This window comes from Antrostomus carolinensis, unplaced genomic scaffold (genome assembly GCF_000700745.2).
Source record: "Antrostomus carolinensis isolate BGI_N321 unplaced genomic scaffold, ASM70074v2 scaffold4438, whole genome shotgun sequence".
Classification (NCBI taxonomy): domain Eukaryota; kingdom Metazoa; phylum Chordata; class Aves; order Caprimulgiformes; family Caprimulgidae; genus Antrostomus; species Antrostomus carolinensis.
In genome coordinates this window covers 42,619-66,247 of record NW_010330764.1, presented here as the reverse complement: position 1 = coordinate 66,247, position 23,629 = coordinate 42,619, and the positions used below count along the sequence as shown (strand labels likewise).

Sequence of the window (23,629 nt, the reverse complement as noted above, 5' to 3'; positions counted from 1 at the left end):
CCCCCCCCAAAAAAAAACCCACCACAAAAAACACCCCAATCTGAAGCTAATAATGAGTAGTTTAATTGGGAAAAATTTATCCAGTCTTCACAAAATCATCATGAAAGACATACCATTCACCCTTCAGTCTGATGTTTAAGATATTCAGCTGGGATTTGAGTGATTTGTGTCTTCTACTTAAACCCACATTAATCAGATTCCAAGAGTATTTTTTAGCCAGTAATGTGAGTTGATCAAAATCTCTCATGTTGGCAGTGCCACAGACTGTTGTACGTAAACATTTATTGGATCGGGGACTGAAACTCAAAGCCATCTTTTACTGTATAAGCCTGTGCATCTGCAGACTACAGAATGAGATAGACATATAGGCACTATCTCCTTTTCTGCCACTAAATACTCAGTGGAAGCAAAATTTTTGGTTTTGGTTGAACCAGTTATCACATGGGGTCAAACAAACAAAACCGACCCAAATAAAATCACACAGCCCCTTCTAATATGCACACACAGCTTTTCTGTTGTGGAGAGGGAGCAGAGACAGTGGATCAAGGATTCCTTCAACCACCAAACACACTTGACAGAGGAAGGGAGCCCCTCCCGAGATAATTTTATCTGCACCCTTCACTTGCCTGCTAGCTGATGATGAGATAGATGTTCCTGAGGAACCCTTTGCCCTCCTCCTCTGATACTCTTCATGGTGATTTTCATGCCAAGGGCTGTTTAGAACCTGTAACTGAAAGATGGACCTGTGAAGTGCCTTATGGAGCACAGTACTAGAAAAGGACCTATTCTCAATCTGTATGTGTTGTGTGATCATACAACTTGAACGTGTATCTTTTTTTTTCTTTTTTTTTTTTAAGTACAGTTAGGAACTTTTTAAGAGTCATAAGTGAAAAAACAGTTAACTTTCAGTGAATTAAATCACCTTTGAGAATGGCTTTTCTTTCCTGTGTTCTTTTTGTACTCTTTGAACTTGGTGTATAGCGTACCCCCATTGTGAGTCCCTTCTTGCGCAGCAGTACTGACTTTCCGGAAGCTTCATGTTGTGACACAGTTTCTACACGTTGCCTTATGATTGTTGTGTCATAGGCATTTATGTATGCTGTGACTATAGTTGCTGAACACTGCACAGTGTAATGGATGACCTTGACAACACTCTTATGAGGAAGTAAATTACTATAATTCCTGATTAACAGCTGGGGATCTGAAACTCTTGAGAGACTGGAGGTGACACAGAAAGTGTGCAGAAAAGCTTTCCCAAAATACAGAGTAACAGTCTGAACTGTTTGCCTTTCGCAGAGGTATTGATAGTTAAAGAGTTCAGAAAGACTTTGAAAGAATACTCATGACAGTGCCTCACCCAGATTGCTTTGAAGCATGAAATTTTTGCTTTCCTTTAAAATTCTGCTGTAATATTGCTTAATCACCCCAGTAATATTCTTGTATCTAAGAAACACCCAATCCCAGTTGATAGATTAATGCGCAAATCAAGTAAATGAGTTTATAACATCTCCACACCGATGCTTCTGGAGCTCAATTGCTTATCAAGGGGCTGCCAGATAGAAGTTTTAGTTTAAACTGTCCCAGTCACAAGGCATTTGAAATACTGTTACCAGGGAAGCATCCTCTCTCCTCACATCCTTCCAGTGTGATAATTTAGATCAGTAGAGATAAACAAAATCATTCTTTTTTTTTCTACAGATAGTGAGTAGCAGCCACGGGGATCTACCCTAAGCACATCCCATGATCACAGATTCGGTCCCAGAATTCATTAAACTTCTAGGTATATTAAAAATCCCTGTTTTCCATGTAAGAGAAGGTGGCTGACTGAAGGCAGTTTTGCTACCTGAACATTTGTGGGAATTAGCTGTTAAGCTGTTCTGGTATATAAGCTTTGGGGAAGCATGTTAGGCCTGAGAATTGCAACAATTATGCTCCAAGCAAGGGGCATCCTCTACCGCATCAGTACAAATAATAAATAGCTGCACTATATTCAAGTGTAACTGCTATGTTTTCAGTATAGGATAGAGATTTGATAGAAAAACATACATTTACATTAAAGTAAATTCCCTGCAGCACTTTAAAGGGTGACAACTATATAATAGATTATATAAAAAGAGTTCGAGGCAAGCAAACTGTGAACAAAATTCCCTTTTTATAAATATTCTTAATTATATTCTCGGTTGCTTATTAGTGTTCTGGGAAGGAAATCTTTTACATCTGTTTCTCAGATTTCTGGTTGCATGTAGTGGATTGATGTTAAAGAACCAGATTCCAAAATAAATTTCAGTCACTAAAGGTGTAGAAAAACACCTAATGAAATTTTCAAAAATTTATAGTATGTAAATCCAAAATAATTTAATGCTAGATACCTTTTGAAAGTCTTGTCACAAACTTATCCGCAGCTTTTACTGCCTAAATATCTTTCAGTGTCTGACCTTGTTTCATCAGTTAAAAAACTGACCTGAAGTCACTTTCACACAGGACACACACCTCATCTGTAATAAAAATTCATGTGTTTATCTGCATCCTACAATGTTTAACCAGTTGCATAGGGAGATGAGTGTATAACATCTGCTTATGCTGACAAATACTTCTTTGAATAGTCTGTCTTAATTCAGTGTCTTTTCCTGAAATCAGGATGCTGCACAAGGCCTTTCATGTATTAAAAAATGTCTTAGTCTAAGACACAATTCCTGTTTGGAAATTCTGAGATGTGAAATAATGTGCTGTTCCAAAATGTGAGAAAATAAACTCAGCGGTATTATTATTGTTGTTATTTTAACTTTAATCTGAAAAAGTCCAAATGACATTTCGTTTTGAAAGATTGATATGTTTCTGAAATCCTCTGCCATTGCAGTGAGTCCGAGAGTCTTGAAAGCCAGAGCTTTTCACATTTATATGTTATTGAAAGAAGAGGATCTTAGAGGACACAACTCCCTATCAGCAACCTAGTCAGATTGCTGGTGTGTGGGGAGTCATGGAGGAAAGAACCATTTTTGCACTAAAAGTTTTGAAACATCTGCAGTCACATGGCAAGTGAGTCTTTTAGCTAAAAAGAGGGGAGTTTAACGCTGAGGGAAAATTCCTATTCAGCTATGTTTTGAGGGTTGACCTTGTAGGCTGATAGTCTTAAACAAGAGCACCAGTAGCTCATACTTCTATGGGACTGCTGAAGCCTGCTGTCGCAGACTAGAAATATCTCAGAATGAGCATGTGTTGCCTTGGAAATGTCCAGAAAAAATGTGAGTATAGATTGTATGCCGCCCCTTAGGCAAATACATAGTTTTCCAGCAGCACTGTCCCTTGCTGAAGGCCTTGTCCTCCTATGCATTGAATGAAAACATACTTTCATACCACATGTAATTAGACCATTGACATTATTACCATCAAAGGTAATTGGAAAAAAAAAATCAGACATCTAGGTAGATACTAGAAATATTCAAGTTCTGATAATGAAAATAAAATATTGGAGGACTTGTTAAATCTTTGGAATTCAAACCTGTTTCTAACTAAAAGAGATCCCATGATTCCACCCAGTTTGCCTAGTACTATCACTGTGGAAAAAGGGATATTAAAAAGGATTGGCACTGTCCATTTCCAGTTTCTTCTTAGGCATTTCATTAATGGTATCTAAAACTCTCCATCATTAGAGCCTCTGGATAAGCACTACATGGGAAAGTTCTAAGGTTTTTTACTAGGTAAAGCGGGTTCCAGTGGAAGACATGGAAAGAAGAGGATGCAGTCTCACCACTGCTGGCAGATGGTGGAAAATCACAAGCTGTTCTGCATGCGGTTAATAGAATAATGACTTCAAGAGTTCCTTTAGTACTGTGGATAAAGACATTGCATGATTAAAACATACATTGTAACATTAATGGAATATATAGTGAAGGTGAGGTGATTTTTGTACTTAAAACATGCTTAGTTTGCATTTTTCTGCTTTTGTTTCAAGTGTTAGAAGTTGGATTTCAAAGTTGCATGTGAATATTGTCTTGGTATTCCACATGCAGTTTCAGATACCACACTTGGCATGTAGGTAGCACAGTTTTATCATGGATGTAGAGTAGCCTGGGTCAACTAGAGATTTAACCTGAGTATGACTTATTGGGGAAAAAACGGATCGGAGGAGGGAATACTGTATTGCTTTATTTAGAGATACTGAAAACTGACATTATTTAATACTTGAACTATTTCTTCCATGTAGTTTCAAAACTGCAGGTAGACAGAGGTCAGCTTTTGTATTTGGAATGTAATAGGGTTATTATTTTGTTATGGAGAGAATGATCATTCTTCTTCTAAAGCTTTTTGAGGTCATCCAAAGTTAAGAGCCAAGGAAATCTTAATGCTGGCATTTCTGGATGGCCTTCTTATTATTCAAAATTGCAATTTGGTGAAGGGAGGAAAACACAGTACTGAGTTTCATCCTTTCATTATGACACCCACCAACTGTCATGTTCCCTTGCTGTGACACAGTGCTATGGCCTCTCCCTACCACGAACAGGCTTGATAGATGGAGTTTGTTGACTAATTACAGATCAGTCTAGCTAGCCTTGTGTGGACATGGCATTGCAGAGGGAGAGAAGGCTCACAGCACTGTGCTGCAGGTGTGTGCAGTACAGGATGGGCTGAAGTGGACTGAGAGTCTAGAGCCACCTTGTGCTCAGTGAATAGGCTGAGAAGTCAATTGTGAGTGATCCAGGTTTGAATGTTGGGGCATTTTAGGGAAGGACATTTTAATCTCTGTCCCTTTTAATATATATCCTGCTTCCCAGCCTCGCATGTCCTGCTGACGTTGAAGAGGAGCTCAGCATGACCTTGAGTAGTTTTCCAAACTTTTGTAGGTTATTTATTCTGGAGTAGTCTGAATACCCTATTGCATCTCTTTCTTCCTGTCCTGCATTAGCTATAAATGCTGTCTGAATCATTCTGTGAAAATGAAGCAATTAATTAAAATAATTTAATTTGAAAGTATTCAAAAATAAAATAATTTTCTTTCTGCCTTTAGCTTACTTTAAGCAATGAATCATAGCAAGACTTGTATTTGCCTTAGTCATTCTAGCATGCATCCATAATAAAGTTGTCTGCTTCACTGATTCAGATCAAAACCAGAGTATTATTGTGTTGTCATTTCTGCATACCATATAGCATGACATTCACATGTTGCTTCTAAAAAGCATTTACTAGGAAACTATGGCAGAAGCCAATGAAAGTAAAAGACTTTGAAGGAAGCTTTCTTCGTGAGCAGCTTGTCAAAGTGCTTTGAACCCAATCAAACTAATAATTTCAAATTTTTCAAACCAGGGTTAGCAGGGATAAGATGGATTGCATTGACTTGAGCTGTGGAGCACTTTCATTGTTGAATGTTTAATTCTTTGTTGAAAGCTTAGTCCTTAAAAACTTATTTTATGGACCATATATGAATGAAAACCTTTGTACTGTCCAGTAACAAAAAAAAGAAATCATGTGGCCAAATGCTGTATCCAGGATAAGCTGTTCACTTGTCTTTCAAATATTCTCTTCTACTAATTTACATAACAATGTCACTGATGGCTTAAACGTCAAAGAAGCTTGATACAGAAAGCTAGTGTCATATGCCAGAGACACGTGAAGCAAGAAAATAGCCCTTTCTGACCAGCAAAGACTTCCTCTTGGTTTTCTCATGGGTCACAAAATAGTCATCTCTTGAGCTTATTAGAAACTCTCTGGTCTCACCTGTGTATACTAAAACCCATTCATTTTTACCTGAAAGTTGAACCTAAGGACTCATTTGTACTGAAGTATTCCAGTTCTTGGGTATTTTAAATATTCTGTCCTGTCAGGATAGATGTTACCAGTAGCCCAGATTTTCTCCAGGGTTTTCCTAGTCATATAGGGGAAAAAAATCACTTTAGGGTCTCAAAAGTGACAGTCAGTTTGAAATCTAATATGTAAGGAAGGCAGCATCTAAGAAGGAGGACTTCCCTCACCAGCATACTGCACCAGATTGTGTGTAGCTGCACAAGTGCCTGGGGCTCCAGAGACGACTAGTTCTCCTATCTAAATACATTTGGCCAATTGTGCATCAGGAAAACAAATATTCCTGTGCATCCTTTCAGGAAACCATCTGAAGCCCTGAAGCGTGAGATTTAATTAGAATCGTTGGCCTTGTGCCGCACTGAACTGTCAGGAACGTGTGGAGGGCAGCCTGTGGTCACCTGCTCTATCAGAGGCTGTGGAGAAAGGGTGCAATCAGAATCATAGGCTAAGGGAAGCTCGAGTACGCTGCCACACCGTCCTGCCCAATCTCCGGTAATACAGAAGTTCTTGGATTTCTTAAAGAAAGAAGCTGTATTAAAACCTTTTGTTTAAAAAAGATTATGTATCTCCCAGATGTAGTGAATGTCACTATTTGCTATTTTATTATCAGTATATACCTTGTAATAATTCTGTGTCTGATTTAGGATTTTCATTTTTTTTCCTTATATGCCTAAAAATGCCTTTTCTTTGTCTTTAATACTCCTGGTGAATTTACTGTGAAAGCCACTGGAACTTTGATTCCTTTAGTTTCCGTTTATATCACCCTATATTTTACTGTACAGATTAACTTTTTTATTCCCCTTTTACTCCATGCCCTTGGTTTTGTAGTAAACACCATGGATTTTTCATCTCCCAGGCAAATCGTATACATGGGGGGTTTTTTTGATACTAAGCTTTTAATCTTTCTGGAGTTGTAAAGGGCCATTTGGTTATCTTTTGGATGTGCGCTGTTTCAGTTAAAGATTTGCATCTGCAGTGCGTGTTTTCCTGAGTGTTTGGGAAACTCTATTTTTTATCATTAAAACACTGTGTGCATTAGCATAGTACTTAAAGATGGGATGTGGTGACAAAGGACATGGAAAAGATTGAGGCACTCAGTGTCTTCTTTGCCACAGTCTTTATTTGTAAGTCTGGCCTTCAGGAATCCCAGATCCTGGAGACCAGTGGGAAACAAGTTCATGAGACCTAATGGGATGCGCCCAGGAGTGCTGTAGGACCCGGCCCAATGTCATTGCAAGGTCACTGTTGATAATCTTGGAAAGGTCTTGGAGATTGGGGGAGGTTCTGTTCCCAAGGACTGGAAGAAAACTATTGTCTCTCCTATCTTCAAGAAGGGCAGTTCAGAGAACAACAGGCTGGTCAGCCTCACTTTGATCCCTGGGAAGGGGATGGAGCAAATAATTCTGGAAATCACTTCCAAACATATGAAGGACAATAGGATGATTGGGAGTAGGCAACATGGTTTTATGAAAAGGAAGTCATGTTTCATCGTGACGTAACTTAACAACTTCTAACATAAAATGCTGCTGAAAATTCTAGGGTTTTGACTCATCATTTCAACTTTGTTTTCTATTTCTTTATTTTCATCTTATTGTTCAGAACCCGATTTTAGTCCTATATTTAATTTGAGCACTTATCACTGAGCAGAAGTTCTCAAGCATACTTTTCTGTCAACAGCTCACCCAAGGAAACAATATTGACTCTGCTCTTTTGATTTAAAAGTTTACTTTTGAGGTAATCAGTTGGTAGTCTATAAGGAATTCGGAGTATTGACATTGTTTTAAGAATGTTCTGAAATATCTCTTGTAAAGTCATCAAACCAACCACTTGTGTCCGTATGACCTGTTAGGAACATTTTCTATTAAATATCTTTATGCTTTCTATCCATGTTAAGTAATTAAACCTGGAGAAGCTCTCTGATCTCCCTTTATAGTCTTAGTGGGGATGCCACCATACTCACAATACGGTTCTGTGTGGTTATGCACCTGGTGTGTTGTGACATTTCCCATTTGGACTATCAGAATTTTCTTTGTTTTAATTGTGTTCTTTCCCTGTTGTCTTTTGTCATTATGGAGTGTGAAGGAATTATGTGTGTTATTTTTTAGCATTTTGTATGCATTTCAGCTGATCTGTCTGAAATTATCCTGTCTGGATATGGACCGTTACACCAGTACAGCCTGAAAGAAGCAAACAAATAAATAACACAGTGTCAAAGATAACAGCAATTACAGAGGAGTTGAGTTATGACTCCACCGTTGTTGCGTGGGAAGCAGCTACTTCCCTGTTTGCATCCTGACAAGAATGGTGACTTCTTCTCTAAGCGAAGCTTAGGGTGCTAAAGGAAAACCTTAAAAAGTTAGGACCTGTTGCCTCCAGATCTAGTGAAAAGGTGAAATTGAGTCATTTATGAGGTACTGACTTCACACCATTGGACTGAGAGACAAGGAAGAAGAGCCCACTATTTGCAGCAAACAGCATGGAACAGGAATGACAAAACTATCTGCCAGTGGGCTTAAGGGGAATGCAGTGTAAGATGCTGCTGTTGGTTTACATCTATTTCTCTAGGAGATTAAAAAAATACTGGGAAATAATTAAAAGCATTTCAGCTTGTTTAGATCTGCAGGTTTAACAGTGTGAGCAGTTTTTGGTCCAGAGACTAGCTTGAGGAATGTTCAGATTCCAGGTTCTTAATCCAAAGAAAGTCACTAAGAGGATGCTTTGGTAGGGAAGTAGATACTGAAGGCACAAATGAAGAAGGGTTATGGAAAAAGGTAGCCAGAGGCAGTGTAATAGCTGGACTGTAAGGCCTTTGGGGTAGGGTCTGTGTTTTTATGAGTGAATAGTGTCTAGCATGTTGGGACTGCAGTCTCCCTGCTGTGTGCTGAATGTGAATTTAGTACAATTTGCTAGGGCTTGCTGTTCCCCCTATTAGCATCAGCCAGTACAATGTGCATACTTCTGTCACAGGACATAATCATAACACGATGTTGTACAGCCTCCCAGTTTAGATCGGAACAGTGCCTGCTCAGATTGGGCACTACTGTGAGACAAATCTTTCCTAATAATAGGGGGCTCATTTCTGCACCGTGTTTCTTTTATTGAGTACTAAGGTCATAAGTAGGTGGCTTTACTTTCAATGTTATTCCAACATGCCAGTTTTTGCAATGAAAAGCTTAAATAATACTCATGGTGTAAATCTGCTAATTTCCAGTTTTTGTTAATAAACTAATGCCTGAAAAAAGAAAACAAAAACAAAAGCCTTTTTTCAATTATATTAACAATATTTTATTTTGGGTATGGTGTGCATTTGTACTGTTAATGCATTTATTTTTTAAGCTCTTAACTTTCTTAAGATTTACAATTTTATGTAATAAAACACTGTTTTATGACATATTTTTAGATTTTCTTTGAAGAATATTTGACTCATTTTGCAACAAAGCAGTAGTAAAGGGAAAAGGGAGGAGCAAGATGGTTTTGTTAAAAATATGCACATTAAAAAAAGCTGGCCAGAGCTATATGCTTGACTGCTTACTGAAATGCTGCAAGAAATGTTACTAAGTGTGGAATTACATCATCTTTCCTCTATATACAGAAAAAGCCCAAGGAAATATCATTTGTCATAAGATCTATGCTCCATAATCTGAAATGCCACTTTACTGCTAAGAGCAAAAGCATAAAAAAAACAAACAAACAAAAAGCACACAAAAAACCCAAGAGCGTAAAGAAAGTAGTGATGAACAATTCAAATTAAATCAGCTTTTTATTGAAGTGAAAGAAGCGAGAGGAAGAAAAAATCCTTCAGTTTATTTAATAATTACAGTTCAAAGAGGGAAAAAAACCAGCAGTGCATAGACAGAGAAGATTGTGCACATTAATGTTCCTTTTATATTTTGTTCCTTATCTCTACAGAAAGTTGTGATTATTTATAAAATCCGACACTGGAATCATAAAAATTTAGTTAGTGCCTTTATTTGCCTGCAGATCTGAATCCTGTTTCCTCTTCCAAGACTACAGGAAAGAGCTTAGCACAAGGGACTCCCACAGCGTTTAGGAAGGGGGAGGGGAGAGTAGCCTCCTCTCCCTCCAAAACTGGGGATCACATAGTGATGTCCGTTTGCATCACTGTGATGGTGTCAGACCTGTGGTGATGTGTGCTTACTCTTTGCTCTCTGAATGACGCATTTTGCTGAGGGGTCAGAACAGCCCCAGGCTCTGTGAGCCGGAAGCTGGACCTCAGACAACTCCTTGAGGTAGCAAAAGCAAAGCCCCTGCTTAGCTGAGCCAAAGCAGGATTGATGGACTTTGTGCTAAGACTCATGTTGTCCTGCTTTCTGTGGTGCAAACACTGTGTATTGAACTTTCTGCAGGCCAGGAGGGAGAAAGAGATTTGACTTTCTCAATCCCGGAGTAGGCTAGAGGGAGGTAGCCACAAAAGCAATGGTTGTGTGCGTCTCAAAGGATCAGGCAGGATCTTTCTTGCTCCCTTATTTTTAGCAGTTCCATACATTCCTGTGATGGACAAATGCACATACTTTGTGAATCAGAGCTGAACACTTAGCTTTAGAGTAAAAAAAACAGATCAAGCCTTCTATGGTTTCCTGACCTCCACTGAAAAAAACCCAAAATAATCAAATTCTATCTAAACAGAGGTTTAGTTAGTATTTCCCCTGGACAGTTAATGTGAATTATGAACCATCTGCAAGGTTTTCAGGGAAGTGAGGTCAAACATATTCAAACCAGACAATACAGAGTTGAAACTGACCAGTGGTGATCAGTGGAGCATCATGTATTTCAGAATAATGAACTGGCACTCACAGAGTGAAGCAGAGTCTTTTTACTGTTTTTTAAACTGAAAGAAGGTGTATGTATGAAGGCAAAATAGGTGAGCTTCAGTGTCAGTCAGAATGAAGTTGGAACAAGAGTAGAAGACAACACCTTTCTTGCTACCCGTGATATCAGCACTTCAGAATATGCCTCTGGTGGATCTCACAGTTGATTTTGACTCATAAATCTGTAATAGTTCAGGACATGCTGGCTGAGGGGCTGGTTTTCTTCATATGTTGTACTCTCCCCTTTGCACACACTAGAGATATTTCCAACCAATACACCCTACTTTTGTAAAGCAGGAAATTGGTGGCAGGCTGGTCAGAAGCGTGCTGCAGCCCACTTAAATTCCTAATATTTCAGTATCTTTTAATTTAAAACCGTAAAGAATCTTGAGATTTCAGAATTTGCTCTCCAGCTCTCTTGACCTGAAATAGTTAATTCCCTAAACTACAGCGCGTGTTACAAAGCTGATTTGCAGCCATTTGATGTTGCTTTGAGAATGTGCTTTGAGCATGGAGAGACTTCTGTTTCTGTAAGAATTTTAGAGGTTTCACTGTTTTGTTGTTTCTTTTTTATGGCAGAGCAGCTAGGAGATGAGGATAAGTGTCTTTTATAGTGTTCAACCTGAAATTTATAAATAATGAAACAGAGGTCTAGTGTCAGTAGTGAGCATTAAAAGAAAAAAACAAAACTGTGGAAGGTACAGTACTTTCCCCTCCCTAGGAGCTTTACTGCTCTCTTAAAACAGGATATAGAAAAACTGTAATTAGCCAGTCAAAATATATGGTGTCAGATTACTAATGAAATGCTCGTTTGGGACTAAATCCTGGTCCTACTGAAGTCACTGTAAACAAAGGATGCAGAGAACCTCAGCTGAAGTGCTGAGAACCTTTGAGGACTGGGCCTCTCTTTCCAGAGAACTTGAAAGATGTATTTGAGATTCGCCTGCAGAGGAAGTCACAGCATGACAAGATGAGGATGGCACCATTCAGAAGGGCTGTCTTGGATGGAAACAGCAGTGGCTCTGATAATATCTTCCCTTCGTTCTTCCAGGTGTGTCTGCTCAGCTGACCAGCACTCGTCTCCGTCGGAACACCTCGGTGGGCACCCCGTTCTGGATGGCTCCAGAGGTTAGATTCATTTTTCAAAACATTTGGTCAGTGGCATTCAAGCTGCTGCATTCTGCATTTCTGCTCTTTCTTTGTGTTTCTTCCTGACCAGTGGACCTTTCAGCATATTAAAAAGCAGTGTCCTTTAAAATAGCATTTTAAACTTTTTTTCTTACATCTGTGCAAGGATTAAGTTAAAATAAGGTTTATTTTTGAAATTACAAGGTTAGAGCCAGAGAGCAGGATGTTGAGTTGCTTACTAAAATGTTAAAGAGGAGAGAGTGTTACTATTGATTCTCTCCAGCCTTACAAGCCCTGAAACTAGAGGTACCTCATCTCTCCATGGGTGGAAGGAGCCCCGGGGTGGTACTGTGATACATTATTAGTTTTATTTTGGGATTTCTGCACCTGGAAGGTTTTTAACACTATATATCCATGGCTGACAGCAAGAAATGGAAGAGGTTATTATGAATAAATAAGATTTACTATGTATCCTTGGAGATTTTTCCAGCCTGAAGTTTATATACTCTGTTTATATACATGTACTTTTATAAACATACCCTGTGTATACAATTGATCCAGCCAGGTAGCTAATGGGATACACATTGGTTTAGACCTGTAGCTAATGGGATGAAAAATTCGAGATACATCTGTCGTTGTGAATGAGCTGGAATGTGTATGAAATACATTTACTGTAATCCAGTGGCAAACACGGTGTCAAGAAATTAGGTTGGTCTTGAAATTGGCTGATTTGGCTGAATAAGGACCCAGCAGGAGACAATGAATTCAGCTTCTGCTTCCCTGCTTGTTTCACTTCGTAGAGAGAGCAGTATAGCTCCATTATTTTAAGGTTGCTGAGTTTCCTTCTGCTTCCCTCAGCCATGGGATGCAGTTTACCACCTTCAGCTAAAAAAGCCAGGGACTTACACCTTTTTGTCAGATCAGGGACAATCTAGTCAGAGAACCTGGTGTTCAGAGACACCTGCTTTCTCTAGTTTAAGCATTGCCTTTTTCAGTAACAGTCTGCTTTAGCTTGCTAAATGTGTGCAAGTCTTTATTTCACCCAGTGTTCCATCCTGTAAGAGATTTCCCCAGCTGTGGATGTACTGTTAAATTCAGACATTTAACCATCCAGTGACCATCTCTGTCTTTTACTCCAATAGGTAATTGCCTGTGAGCAGCAGCTAGATAGCTCCTATGATGCCAGATGTGATGCCTGGTCACTAGGTATTACTGCAATAGAGCTGGGAGATGGAGACCCACCCCTTGCTGATTTGCACCCTATGAGGGCACTCTTCAAAATACCAAGGTAATATATTGATGTGTTTATTTCTTGCCAGGTTAGACTGAACTTTTTCCTTAACTGTTACTTTCTTCGAACTTGACTGTATAAGTATGTGGAGTTTCTGCTATTATTTATACTAGGAAGAGGTTAGAAATTGTAGAACTGTAGAATCATTTAGGTTGGAAAAGACATTTAGGATCATCAAGTCCAGCTGTAAACCTACCACTGTCAGGTCCACCTCTGAACCATGTCAGTAAGCACCACGTTTACATCTTTTAAATACCTCCAGGGATGCTGACTCAACCACTTCTCTAAGCAGCCTGTTCTAATGCTTGACAACCCTTTTGTTGAAAAAAAAAAATCGTAATATCCAGTCTAAACCTCCCCTAACGCAACTTGAGGCCGTTTTCTCTCGTTCTATCGCTTATTACCTGGGAAAAGAGACTGACACCCACCTTGCTGCAACCTCCTTTTAGGTATTTGTAGAAAGCGATAAGGTCTCCCCTCAACCTCCTTTTCTCCACATTAAGCAACCCCATCTTCCTCAGCTTTTCCTCATAGGACTTGCTCTCTAGACCCTTCACCAGGGTTGTTTCTCTTCTTTGTACACGCTCTAGCTCCTCAATGTCTTTGTTGTAGTGAGGGACCTAAATCTGAACACAGTGTTTGAGATGCCACCAGTGCCAAGTACAGAGGGGGTTGATCACTTTCCTAGTCCTGCTGGCCACACTATTTTTGATAGAAGCCAGGAAGCTATTTGCCTTCTTGGCCACCTGGGCACACTACTGACTCATATTCAGCTAGTTGTCTACAAAAAGACTTTGTCCAGCTGTATTTTCTGTATTTGTCTACACATTAGGAAGTTCAGAACTGACTGTGGCTACATTGAGAAAAAGCCATAAGACCTTCTCCTGAGTGGACTACTGCCCAATATACATGAGCAGAGGACTTAGCTGAGTCCTGTGTATTCTGATGGAGAGAATGACTTATGATAGAAATACAGACTCACAGTATGCCACTGTGGTTAGCAGGCCTCATACCTATCCTCGAGAGTTATCTCATGTCCTTTGAAGCAAAGTATTGTTCCACCACTCACATACATTTAGACTGCCACCTTACATTAGCTTGTGCTCCTCCCAGCAGTTCCAGTGTTGCTGTCCTTGGACAGTGCAAATAGCAACTTCTTTCATGTTTTCTTTGAAGCTGGAGATGAAAGTACCAAAAGCTCCACTTACAGCATTTCAAAGAACATCAATCTCCAAGTCTGTAGGGGATGATCATGCAGCATTTTTGTGGATTTCACTCTAACAGTTGGAGCAGTACCACAGCAGTTGAGACCACATAGTATACATGAGTGCTTCAAATTCTTGTCTGACAAATCACCCAAATTAGTATAAATTACCTTTGCCTTTAAGAAATCTTGGCTGACTTGGCACTGAAGGAGGACATGAATGCTCTTCTCACCTTTACCTGCCATGGGAAAAGCAGTTACAAGCTGCTGTGGTCAGTCATTTCAGCTAGGCCTTCAAAAAAACATCTGGCTTATACCCTTACAGATACTGGGCACCCTTCTGCCCTGGAGTGAATACAAGATCAATACTCTTTCATTCCATTAAGTAAAACCTGAAAGTGATAGAGTAAACATTAAGTAGCACTTAAAGAAAAGCAGTTATGACAATTGATTGAAAACAGAAAAGTCACCTTGTCTATAGTTGATTCCTTTTGTCTTCATGACTACACTCAGTGAAAATGGCATCTCTGTTTGAATGGAAGAAGGCTGTTAAAATAATTTGAATCAAATTAAAACTTTGAATAAACAGCTCCAACTTAACAGAAAAGAAAGTAGTTGTATTTATTTACAATAGATCTGTATTCAGTCCTTCACTTGACTTCTGATTATCTTCTGATGAATGAGAAATAGTTAATAAAGAGCTAGTTCCTTCTGTGACTTTGTTCAGCAAGTTGATTAATTCAGTCCTTCTGGGAAAACTTAAAATAGAATTTCTTTTTAAAAGTTCTCTTAAGAAGACATATTGTTTCAGGCTTGAAAATAGAAACTTGCCATTACCAGTGAATAGTGATTAATGGGTTGTTAGTTTCATTTCCGTTTATTGATTTGATTGAAAAAATAATAGTGATTCTTAGCTACGCTTGGTAGATCATCTCCATGCTATTTCTCCTTGTTAGTTATGTAAAGTAGGAGAACCAGTGAGGTGTTGTATCATCTACCCGTGCTCCTTTTACCGGTGGAAATCAATATCTTTTTTCAGTGGCCTTCTGAAACTCATTACTCAACCTACCTTCACACATTGTTTTGTCAAGTGAGTAGCTTATTAACTTATCATCACACTGACCTTTGCAGGAATCCTCCTCCAACACTACAGCAGCCTGAACTGTGGTCACCTCAATTCAATGACTTCATTAACAAGTGAGTAACAACTGAGACCACTGTAGCTGAATATGGAACATGTGTAAATGTCATATGTAAAATATCTTTGTATTCTCCATGGAAATCTGTTGCTACTAATATTTTTCCTTAAAAACCTAGTTTATAAATACAATTTTAATTCCAAGTGAAGCTCCAGATTTAAAACATGAAATAACAATATTTTAACACACTGATTTTTCTGTTCTTCTTTATTTAAAGAATATTTAGTTTTAAAATGTGGTAATTTAACTTCTTGGACTCATCAGTTCTTAACAGTTTTCAGTACAGAGCTGTTGCGATTAAGATGGATGTATTTATTTGAATGAACTACAGACAAGCATTTCAAAACGTAAGAGCTATCGCTCAGTGATCATGTGCTTTTTCTGCCAGCACAGGTGCTTGACTAAAGATTATGAGAAGCGTCCGACAGTATCTAGCCTTTTGCAGCATGATTTTATTAAGCAAATTGAAGGAAAAGAAAGCGTGCTACAAAAGCAGCTCATGGAATTTATTGATGTTCATCAACAAATGGGAGTCACTGAAAAGGCAAGGTAAAAGTACCTAAAAAGTAGGCCAGTTTGGTCAATTTTGATATTTTCACTGTTTCAGAATGGCTGTCACTCAGAGAAGGATTTACCTCTCATAACTTTAGCTGTCCAAAAAATAGAGAGCTTAATCTTTGGCATCCTCTGTAGAGCCAATGGAAAGAGAAGGGCATCATAATTCACACATGGGATGAAATAATTTTAGATTCTCCTGTGATTCACGATTCAGATTAGGATCTCAGCTTTCAGAAAGCTAAGGTTAGGTGAAATTAATGTTTTGTATTTTCTTACATTTGCATTGTCAGCTAATGTTTAGTTTAAGAAAGTATGCTAAAAATAACCAGTCAGGTTCCTGCAAGAATTTGATGCTACCAACTGAAAGAAGTGATAGTGGTAACAGACCTTGTTTTGCATGCTGCAAATCTTATGTCTTATTGAATAGATACTTTCTTTCTTCCACTGACATTTAGTAATATCAATTCTACATAAATCACTTACCACCTGATGGCTTTTATTTAAAACAACTGAAAATGGCTTGACAATTTTGCAATTTAAAAAAAACCAGACTTGGCATTTGCTTAATCTAGAAAGATTCTGGAATTGAAATAAGCTTATTGGATGTCTGTGCTGAGCAATAAAACAGCAATGTATTCCCAAATTTAAAAAGTATTTATTTATAAAACACAGGAAAACAATGTGGTAAAATAAGTAAATATAATATAATAATATAATAAACACTTGTGACACTTGTGTCCTGTCAAAGCCTAAATAATTTTTAAAATAAAGCTTCTTAGTCAATTAAATATTGTGAGCTTTTTCACCCATTTTATAGAAATCACGTTTGTTTTCTATTGTCTCATTCTTTTTTTCAAAACCCTTTCATTTCTTCATGTAAATGCTGCATAAAGCAAATTACCTTAACTTTCTTTTCCTATACAATACAAACATAAAGAAAGTGACTAAATTTGCATGCGCGTAGAGCAGTCAAATGGCACAGGAACAGGACAGTTTATTGGCACTTTCTCCATCCTGTTTAGACTGTGTTTTATTAACTGATCAGTCTTCATATGAACCATGGTTTAAGGGAATGTATTACTATGGGATGAAGTTACTTCTGCTTTTACAGTTGATCAAGGGTAATTTCTACATAAATTTTCCCAAAGGAAGATGAAATTTTCTTTCTGAAAATAATAATAATTCCTTATCTGAATCTGTGCCAAAAAAATTGCTTATATAACTAAGGCTGTAATTGAAATGCCATGGTTAAACTTGTAGCTTGATGTGTAGTGCCCATATTTCAGTTTAGCAGTTTTAAATACTAACAAGTATGCCGATACTAGTTTAAATCTCATTTGCACTGATTTAACCAAGTCTTTTCATACCTGAGACCAGTGAAGGTAGTATGAAAGAATGGAAGTAAAAATCACACTTTACAGTCACTGTACATATAATCACTTCAACTTTAACATGTTTATTTACTACATTTGCTAGAAGATTGTCTTTCATACCGGTGAATGCATAAAAAGATTAGCCTTCTCCTAGCAACAATAAGAATAACCATCTTAATATCTACTGCTATCTCTGTACAAGCAAGAAAAGCAGAGATTATTTTCCAGTAGCTGAAATTGTAGTCGAGCATGTACATCATTTCACTTTAGAATAAATTAGAATTCCAGGCCTATACAGGACATTACTACACAATGGCATTTAGTTTTTCTTCTTTTGAATGATAAAAAGATTATACACAGATCTTTGAATTCAGTAGTCATACTTTTTAAAAAGTCTTTAACTACTAATCATATGTGTCTTCTGACCTTCAATCTGCACAGAGCAAATGGTGTCAACAGAAGTCTGTGCAGAAGTACCACGTAAATCTGATTCAGAGTCAAGACATAACCTGTGTAGTGACAAGTCACCTGGAAGAGTCTCCTTGTAAAAATCTCCTCAGTTTCTTTTCTTGATTATCCTGATCTGGGATTGTTTTTACAGTGGTGTGTTAGGTATCTACTGTGAAATTCCTGAACTTTCACCAATTGCTGGCAACTTTCCTTGCAAAGCTCCTTCCTGATCTCCAGCTTATGGTCTCGTGGTCCATAATGTGAAGGCATGGTTCTCTTGCTTGCTGTCACTGAGAGGCAAGTAGTTTAAGGGATTAAAGAACCCTTCCTTACGCTGAGTGAAGAAATCCTTCGTCCTGTGTCGTGTTGTATAAATAGGCATGCCATATAAACTCAAGAAATTTGGTAATGTTGACTTCAAGCTGAAAGTAAGGAATCTAGTTATTTTCTCAGTATGTGTTTCCTCTCCTCTTCAAATTATACTTTATTAATAAATATTTTGTATTTCAAAAGAAAAAAGTAAAATATCTGGAAGTTAATAGCTGAGGTCTGTCCACTGGATCTTCCTGTGGACACTATTCTTGTGTTCACTCCACATCAAATCACCCTTTACTGAGCATGCTGAGGTGTAATTCGGCTCTGACTGCCTTCTGCAGTGGTAGTGTTCTTGTTGCAGTTGTGATGTTGTCATCTTATTTTCTAAGTGTGCAGTTGGTAAAGTACAGAAAGAAATCATGTTAGGTTGCGTCACATTCTAAGAGGTTTTTGCAGAAGGCCAGGTCCTTGGATCTGATCTTTGTGTACCATGTCTCCTTGGGACGGGTGTGTGATCTCTAGGCGCAGAGTGGAGCCACCCTACAGTCACTTCCTTTAGCACCATTGTTCCTGAGGTATTTTCTAACATTTATGAGTCACTGAGTTATCAGGGCATTGCACTCAGCCCTCTGAACCTTCTCATTATTGCTATTCCAGTGAAGAAGAAACTGGCTTTAGATCATTGTGCTGCATCCTTTCCAAACACATAGAAAGGGGAACAGAGCCCACTAACCTCCTGAGTAACCAAAGAAATCTGCTCCAGACTTAATGAACATGGTGGAAGATTATGCTTGTTTTTCATTAGTCTCTGAACAGTCTTATAGCACAAACATGTCTTGTGCTACTCAAGGCTCAAAAATGCATGAATCTTAGCAATGAACTTCATCAGATTCCACTTTTTGACTTTGAAAAACTGCAATTCATTTTTCTTTAAAGTCATCACTTCTTTATGCTAAAAAAAATCTGTTTGCAACTTAACCTTTCCTAGCTCAGCTCTCACATTGGAGAAATTACAATGGGAAGAGCATGAGAAAATGTCTCTTGCTAGATTAATGTGTTCCCATAGCATCTTAACTGAAACATCTCTAAAATCTACTTTTTGGAATGAAGAAGTAAACTATGGCAGCTAAATTCATGTTAAGGAGGAGGTGAAGCAGGCCAAGTTGCATACTAAGTGTATTTAATTTGTGGCTTTGTTGGTTAGCATTTGGTTTCTCTCTGAACTGTGAAATCCTGGTGAGCGGGGTCACTTTCAGGACAAGGGTCTTGGGCTTCTGCAGGAGTTGCCTTTATCAGGACTGCAGCAAGAAAAGCCTATTTCATTGTACAACTTCATAAGGTGATATTTGTCTCTTTTTGGAGGGGTTCATTATTCATAATCATCTTGATATTTTTTTCCCTCAGTCTTTTGAAATTTATGAACTTTCAACTAGTAGAAATAATTCTGTTAATCCTAGTAGTATGATCTTGAGGCTTTATACAAATAAACTTCATCTTGTATCTGTTACTCCAGTCCTTAGGACCACGTAGCTCTTTAAATACAGGATTACATTGCTTTTATGTGTTGATAGTGACACAAAAAGCATGATAATGGAATTTATTGTACTATCTTTAATGAAAATAAGACAAATTCTCTAATGAAGAAACAATAACCTAATTTGACCCTGATCATTCACCTTTGGACACTGCTTAAGTTTCCTCTCATTTTTATCCTATCCCTCAATCACATACTTACATTCTTGTAAATCACGTTATAGATGTTAAAATTTGTAATTAGTGATGAAAATAATAGTTATTAGAAATGAGTGCTGCAGCATATACCCAAAAACTGTTCTAAAAATACACTTCTTGCTAGGCCAAACGAGGGGGGAAACTGCTTTGTAAAGAGTTTTACTTTGCAACAGAAATAGCTGTCTTTGAAATGGCCTTCAGAACTGTCGCATCTATACCTGACAGTCAGGCTTGTAAGACTTTTATCTTGAGTTGTTTGGCTGTCTTAATCTTGACTTCTTTTACAATAATCTCTGCAGAAATATGCAATGATTAGTACCCCGTGTATTTCCTGGGAATTATGACTCATTCCAGAATAAGCTGCATATGTGAGGGATATTCACTGCACCTAGATTTCAGGAACTGACTCTGGTCCCCACATTAAGAGCCTCATCTTTATATGCCCTCTGAATAAATATAGGAAAGAGACCCATTTTACTGTGAAGTGATTCAAAGCAAGGGCTTTTGGGTGAGCTGAATTACTCTTCTAAGAGTTTGTCCTTCTGTATTGACCATGAAGGGATAGCACTGAAATCCAGTGACAGGGTGCTAAAGAGTTTCTCTCTTTAGCTATTTGGCAAGTTCAGGGAGGTTAGTTCATAGAAGTTCATGTACAACATGTACAACATGTGCAAATGTGGTTGTCAATTTATTCACCCCTATTAAAAGTAGGCAGTACTATATAGTTTCCTTCCATGACTTTCCCTAGATGCACAGACTTGTGTCACTTATTTTTGGGGTGTTCTCTCTCTCTCTGTCTCTCTGACTCATCCTGCCAGTGGAAAGCAGCTGACAGCAATCCTTCAAGCTCAGCTCTGCAGGGTGGGTTGTAGCAGAGGGTAGGAGATCACCACACTAACTTGACAAAGGCAGCATGAGGACCAGAGTAAGATAGCTCGCACAGAGTACAGTGCTGGTCAGGGTCTCCAGATGAAATCCGTATCAGAGTAGGGGCTTAAGCCCAAGGCTTTGGATTTCCAGAGTACTTTAAACCACTTCTTCCTCTCCTGTAACTCAGTGTGGGCTTTGTTGTACCAACAAGGAGTGTGTATTGCTGCACTGAGGACGCTCCTATGTAGGATGGCTATGCAAACTTCTCTCAGGTTGTAGGAGCAATAAAGATGTTTTGGGCTTAGAATAAGCAGATCTCCAGACCCACATGCTTCTAGCTAATACATGTCTCTATAGCAATATAAGAATGTGGTTCCAGTCTCCTTCTGTGCAATACAATGAGCAACAGTGATGCCTGAATGGAGAACAGTTTACCTCCTGAAGCAAAACAGGAGCAAGAAGTTCCTCCTGCATTCAGGACTTCCTGGGAGTAAAGCTCTGCAAATGCTACTTTACTGTTGTGTCAGTCCACTTGCTCAGCAGCGTATTTCTCGTGCAGGTGGGATGCCTCACCAGGCATTGCTCACTTTTGGAGCTTCCCCTTCATCTTCACAGTATGATTCTCACCACAGAACATGGACCTGATGCATGAAGGCAATAAAGAACTAATCCCAAAGAGTCCTTTTAGAAATCTCTTATTTGCTCAGTTAAGAACACATGTTTTTCCCTGAAATTTATCAGAGGATACAGTCATTTCGTGAGCCTATTCTGAAGGACCAATAATCTGCAGAGCCCTACAGGGCATGCAGTATTTTGCAGGGCGTGGTAAACCAGCACAGACTTTGTCAAATGGTGCGGAGCAGGACATGACTCAACTGGCTGGACATGGACCACCTCTGAATCAAAAGCCCAGTAGCTCCACTGGGAAGCACTCTACCCTCAGCAAAATCACATAAGCTTGAACACAGCTCCCTGAGACTGCAGCCCGTGCTGTGCAATCATTTAAACATAGAAGGAGTACAGGTTTGTCTGCAAAACATTGTGCAGACACAGCCAGAGTCTTATCAATAAGACTTTTATAAATTCGGGTACAGTTTTTGCATAGGTAAAAGACTATAGTTTTATTTAAGCGTATAAGCATATTTCACCAGATACATCTGTTGAAAACAAAATTTTTATTTTAAGTGTGAATTAATATTGCTTTGTGCAGCCTTGAGAGAAATAGAATTATCAGCAGTATCAGATCCTGTACAGGTTTCTCTGTGTTGCTTCTTTTCAGTTTTTCACTTTCAATGCTGTTTGTAACTGCAGGGAGGTGTACAGCTGTTCCCACCTTCACCTTACAGAAAACTTGTTTATTTTTAGTTTCTTCTTTACACACAGACTAAGGCCAGCCCTTTTTCTGTCACTTCTCAGTCTGTCGATGATTCTCCAATCAGTTTAGGCAGAGAGTTCAACAGGGCATCATGAGTCACACTTCCCTTTTCATGGTATTTTTGGAACTATCAGAAGTCTCTTAAATATGTTCTGACAATTTGAAGAAGAAAAAGCTGCAGTTGCCTCCTTTTGATTTAACTGAGTCTTGAAAGGTAAGTAGGGGGGTGTGAAGGAGGACGCACAGAAACAATGCTGCCTTGACTCATTTTCTTGTCCATACTGGGTTGATGTTTCTGGCCTTTAGCTACTTGAATTGCTTGCTGAGCATGGCTGTAAGATCTAATGCCTCCAATGAATGATTTGAACAGAACAGAGAAACGTGGTTATTTCAGTTCACAATGTCTATGTGTGTGATGATAATGAAATTTCAGCATTGATGTCAACAGCACTGATGTGGTTTTTTTAAGTGGTTGGAGTTTTAGCAAGTGAAGCAGTATAACTGCCCTTGAGGAGTCTGTGCCCTTTGACAGCAAAGCAGAAAATACTGTATTCTGCAAATCTGCTGCTCTGCTGTACTCTCGAGAACGGAGAATATAATCTGGTTTAACAAGCACTAGTGTTCTCATAATGTCAGCTGAAGGGGATTACAGGAGAATCATTTTTATGTTATTAAACTTCCCTGGCATAAATAGAGATTGTTTCCTTAAAAGAAAAAAAAAATAATAGAAAAAGAAAAGTCTCCATGACTGAAGCATTCCCCTCCCTCCCTGCAAGGCCCTTGTTAACTTCCTACACTAAATGAAAAATGGTAATTGAAACAAATCTTGGGAAATATCACTCTCACTGGTAGACAGTAGCATTTAAAAAAAAAATGTGTATTCAATGTGTAACAATTCCACCAGAAATGGAAAGCATAACTTGACAGATGTCTTGCTTTGGGTCTTCCTTTGGCAATGGAAAAAATAGAACAGCTGAGCTTAACATAGTCCTGCAGTTTCTGCATCTTTCCCTCATGTACGTGTTGATAGATCTTTCTCAAAGTCATATTGATAGTAGATGCATCCTCTGGACACAAAATGACCTTCAGGAATAAGGAGAAATTGTTTCAACTGTCCAAATTTAGATTTTCAACTGAAACTGTTAAAAAGAGGTATAAATAGGAGTGCGGGTTATAGAGGGGAATGATGGGCATATATAGAGGGGCATGTGGGCCCATAGGCATGTTCTGTATTGCATGGCAGTATTAAGGCTCTGGTACTGTGCTGTGTAGTATTCATGTTGCTTTTCACCTCTGTGTAATTCATCCTCACCATCATCCTTACAAATGTATCTACAAACAGTCTTTTTTGGTCTGTTGTAAATACTAAAGGAAAGAAAACATTGGGAAGTGGATTGCTTTCCCATGGAGCTCCAGGGTCCTAACAGCAGTTCGTGAGTAGCCTGCAAAATATCTGGGTGTAAAACTGGAAAGACTTGGTCCCTCTCTTCCATCAGGGCAATGTAGATTC

At 38.6% G+C, this 23,629-nt stretch overlaps 1 protein-coding gene across 1 annotated transcript in view; it reads left to right on the top strand.

The window, feature by feature from the left end:
• Positions 1-11,676: 11,676 nt before the first annotated feature.
• The window catches only part of LOC104528857 (myosin-IIIa), a gene marked incomplete at its 5' end in the record, with an annotated part of 53,521 nt that continues 41,568 nt past the window's right edge, over positions 11,677-23,629 (top strand). Inside the window, 4 exon segments of the mRNA XM_029086221.1 lie at positions 11,677-11,753; positions 12,896-13,041; positions 15,380-15,445; positions 15,841-15,996. Of these exon segments, the coding sequence (XP_028942054.1) occupies positions 11,677-11,753; positions 12,896-13,041; positions 15,380-15,445; positions 15,841-15,996 (445 nt within the window).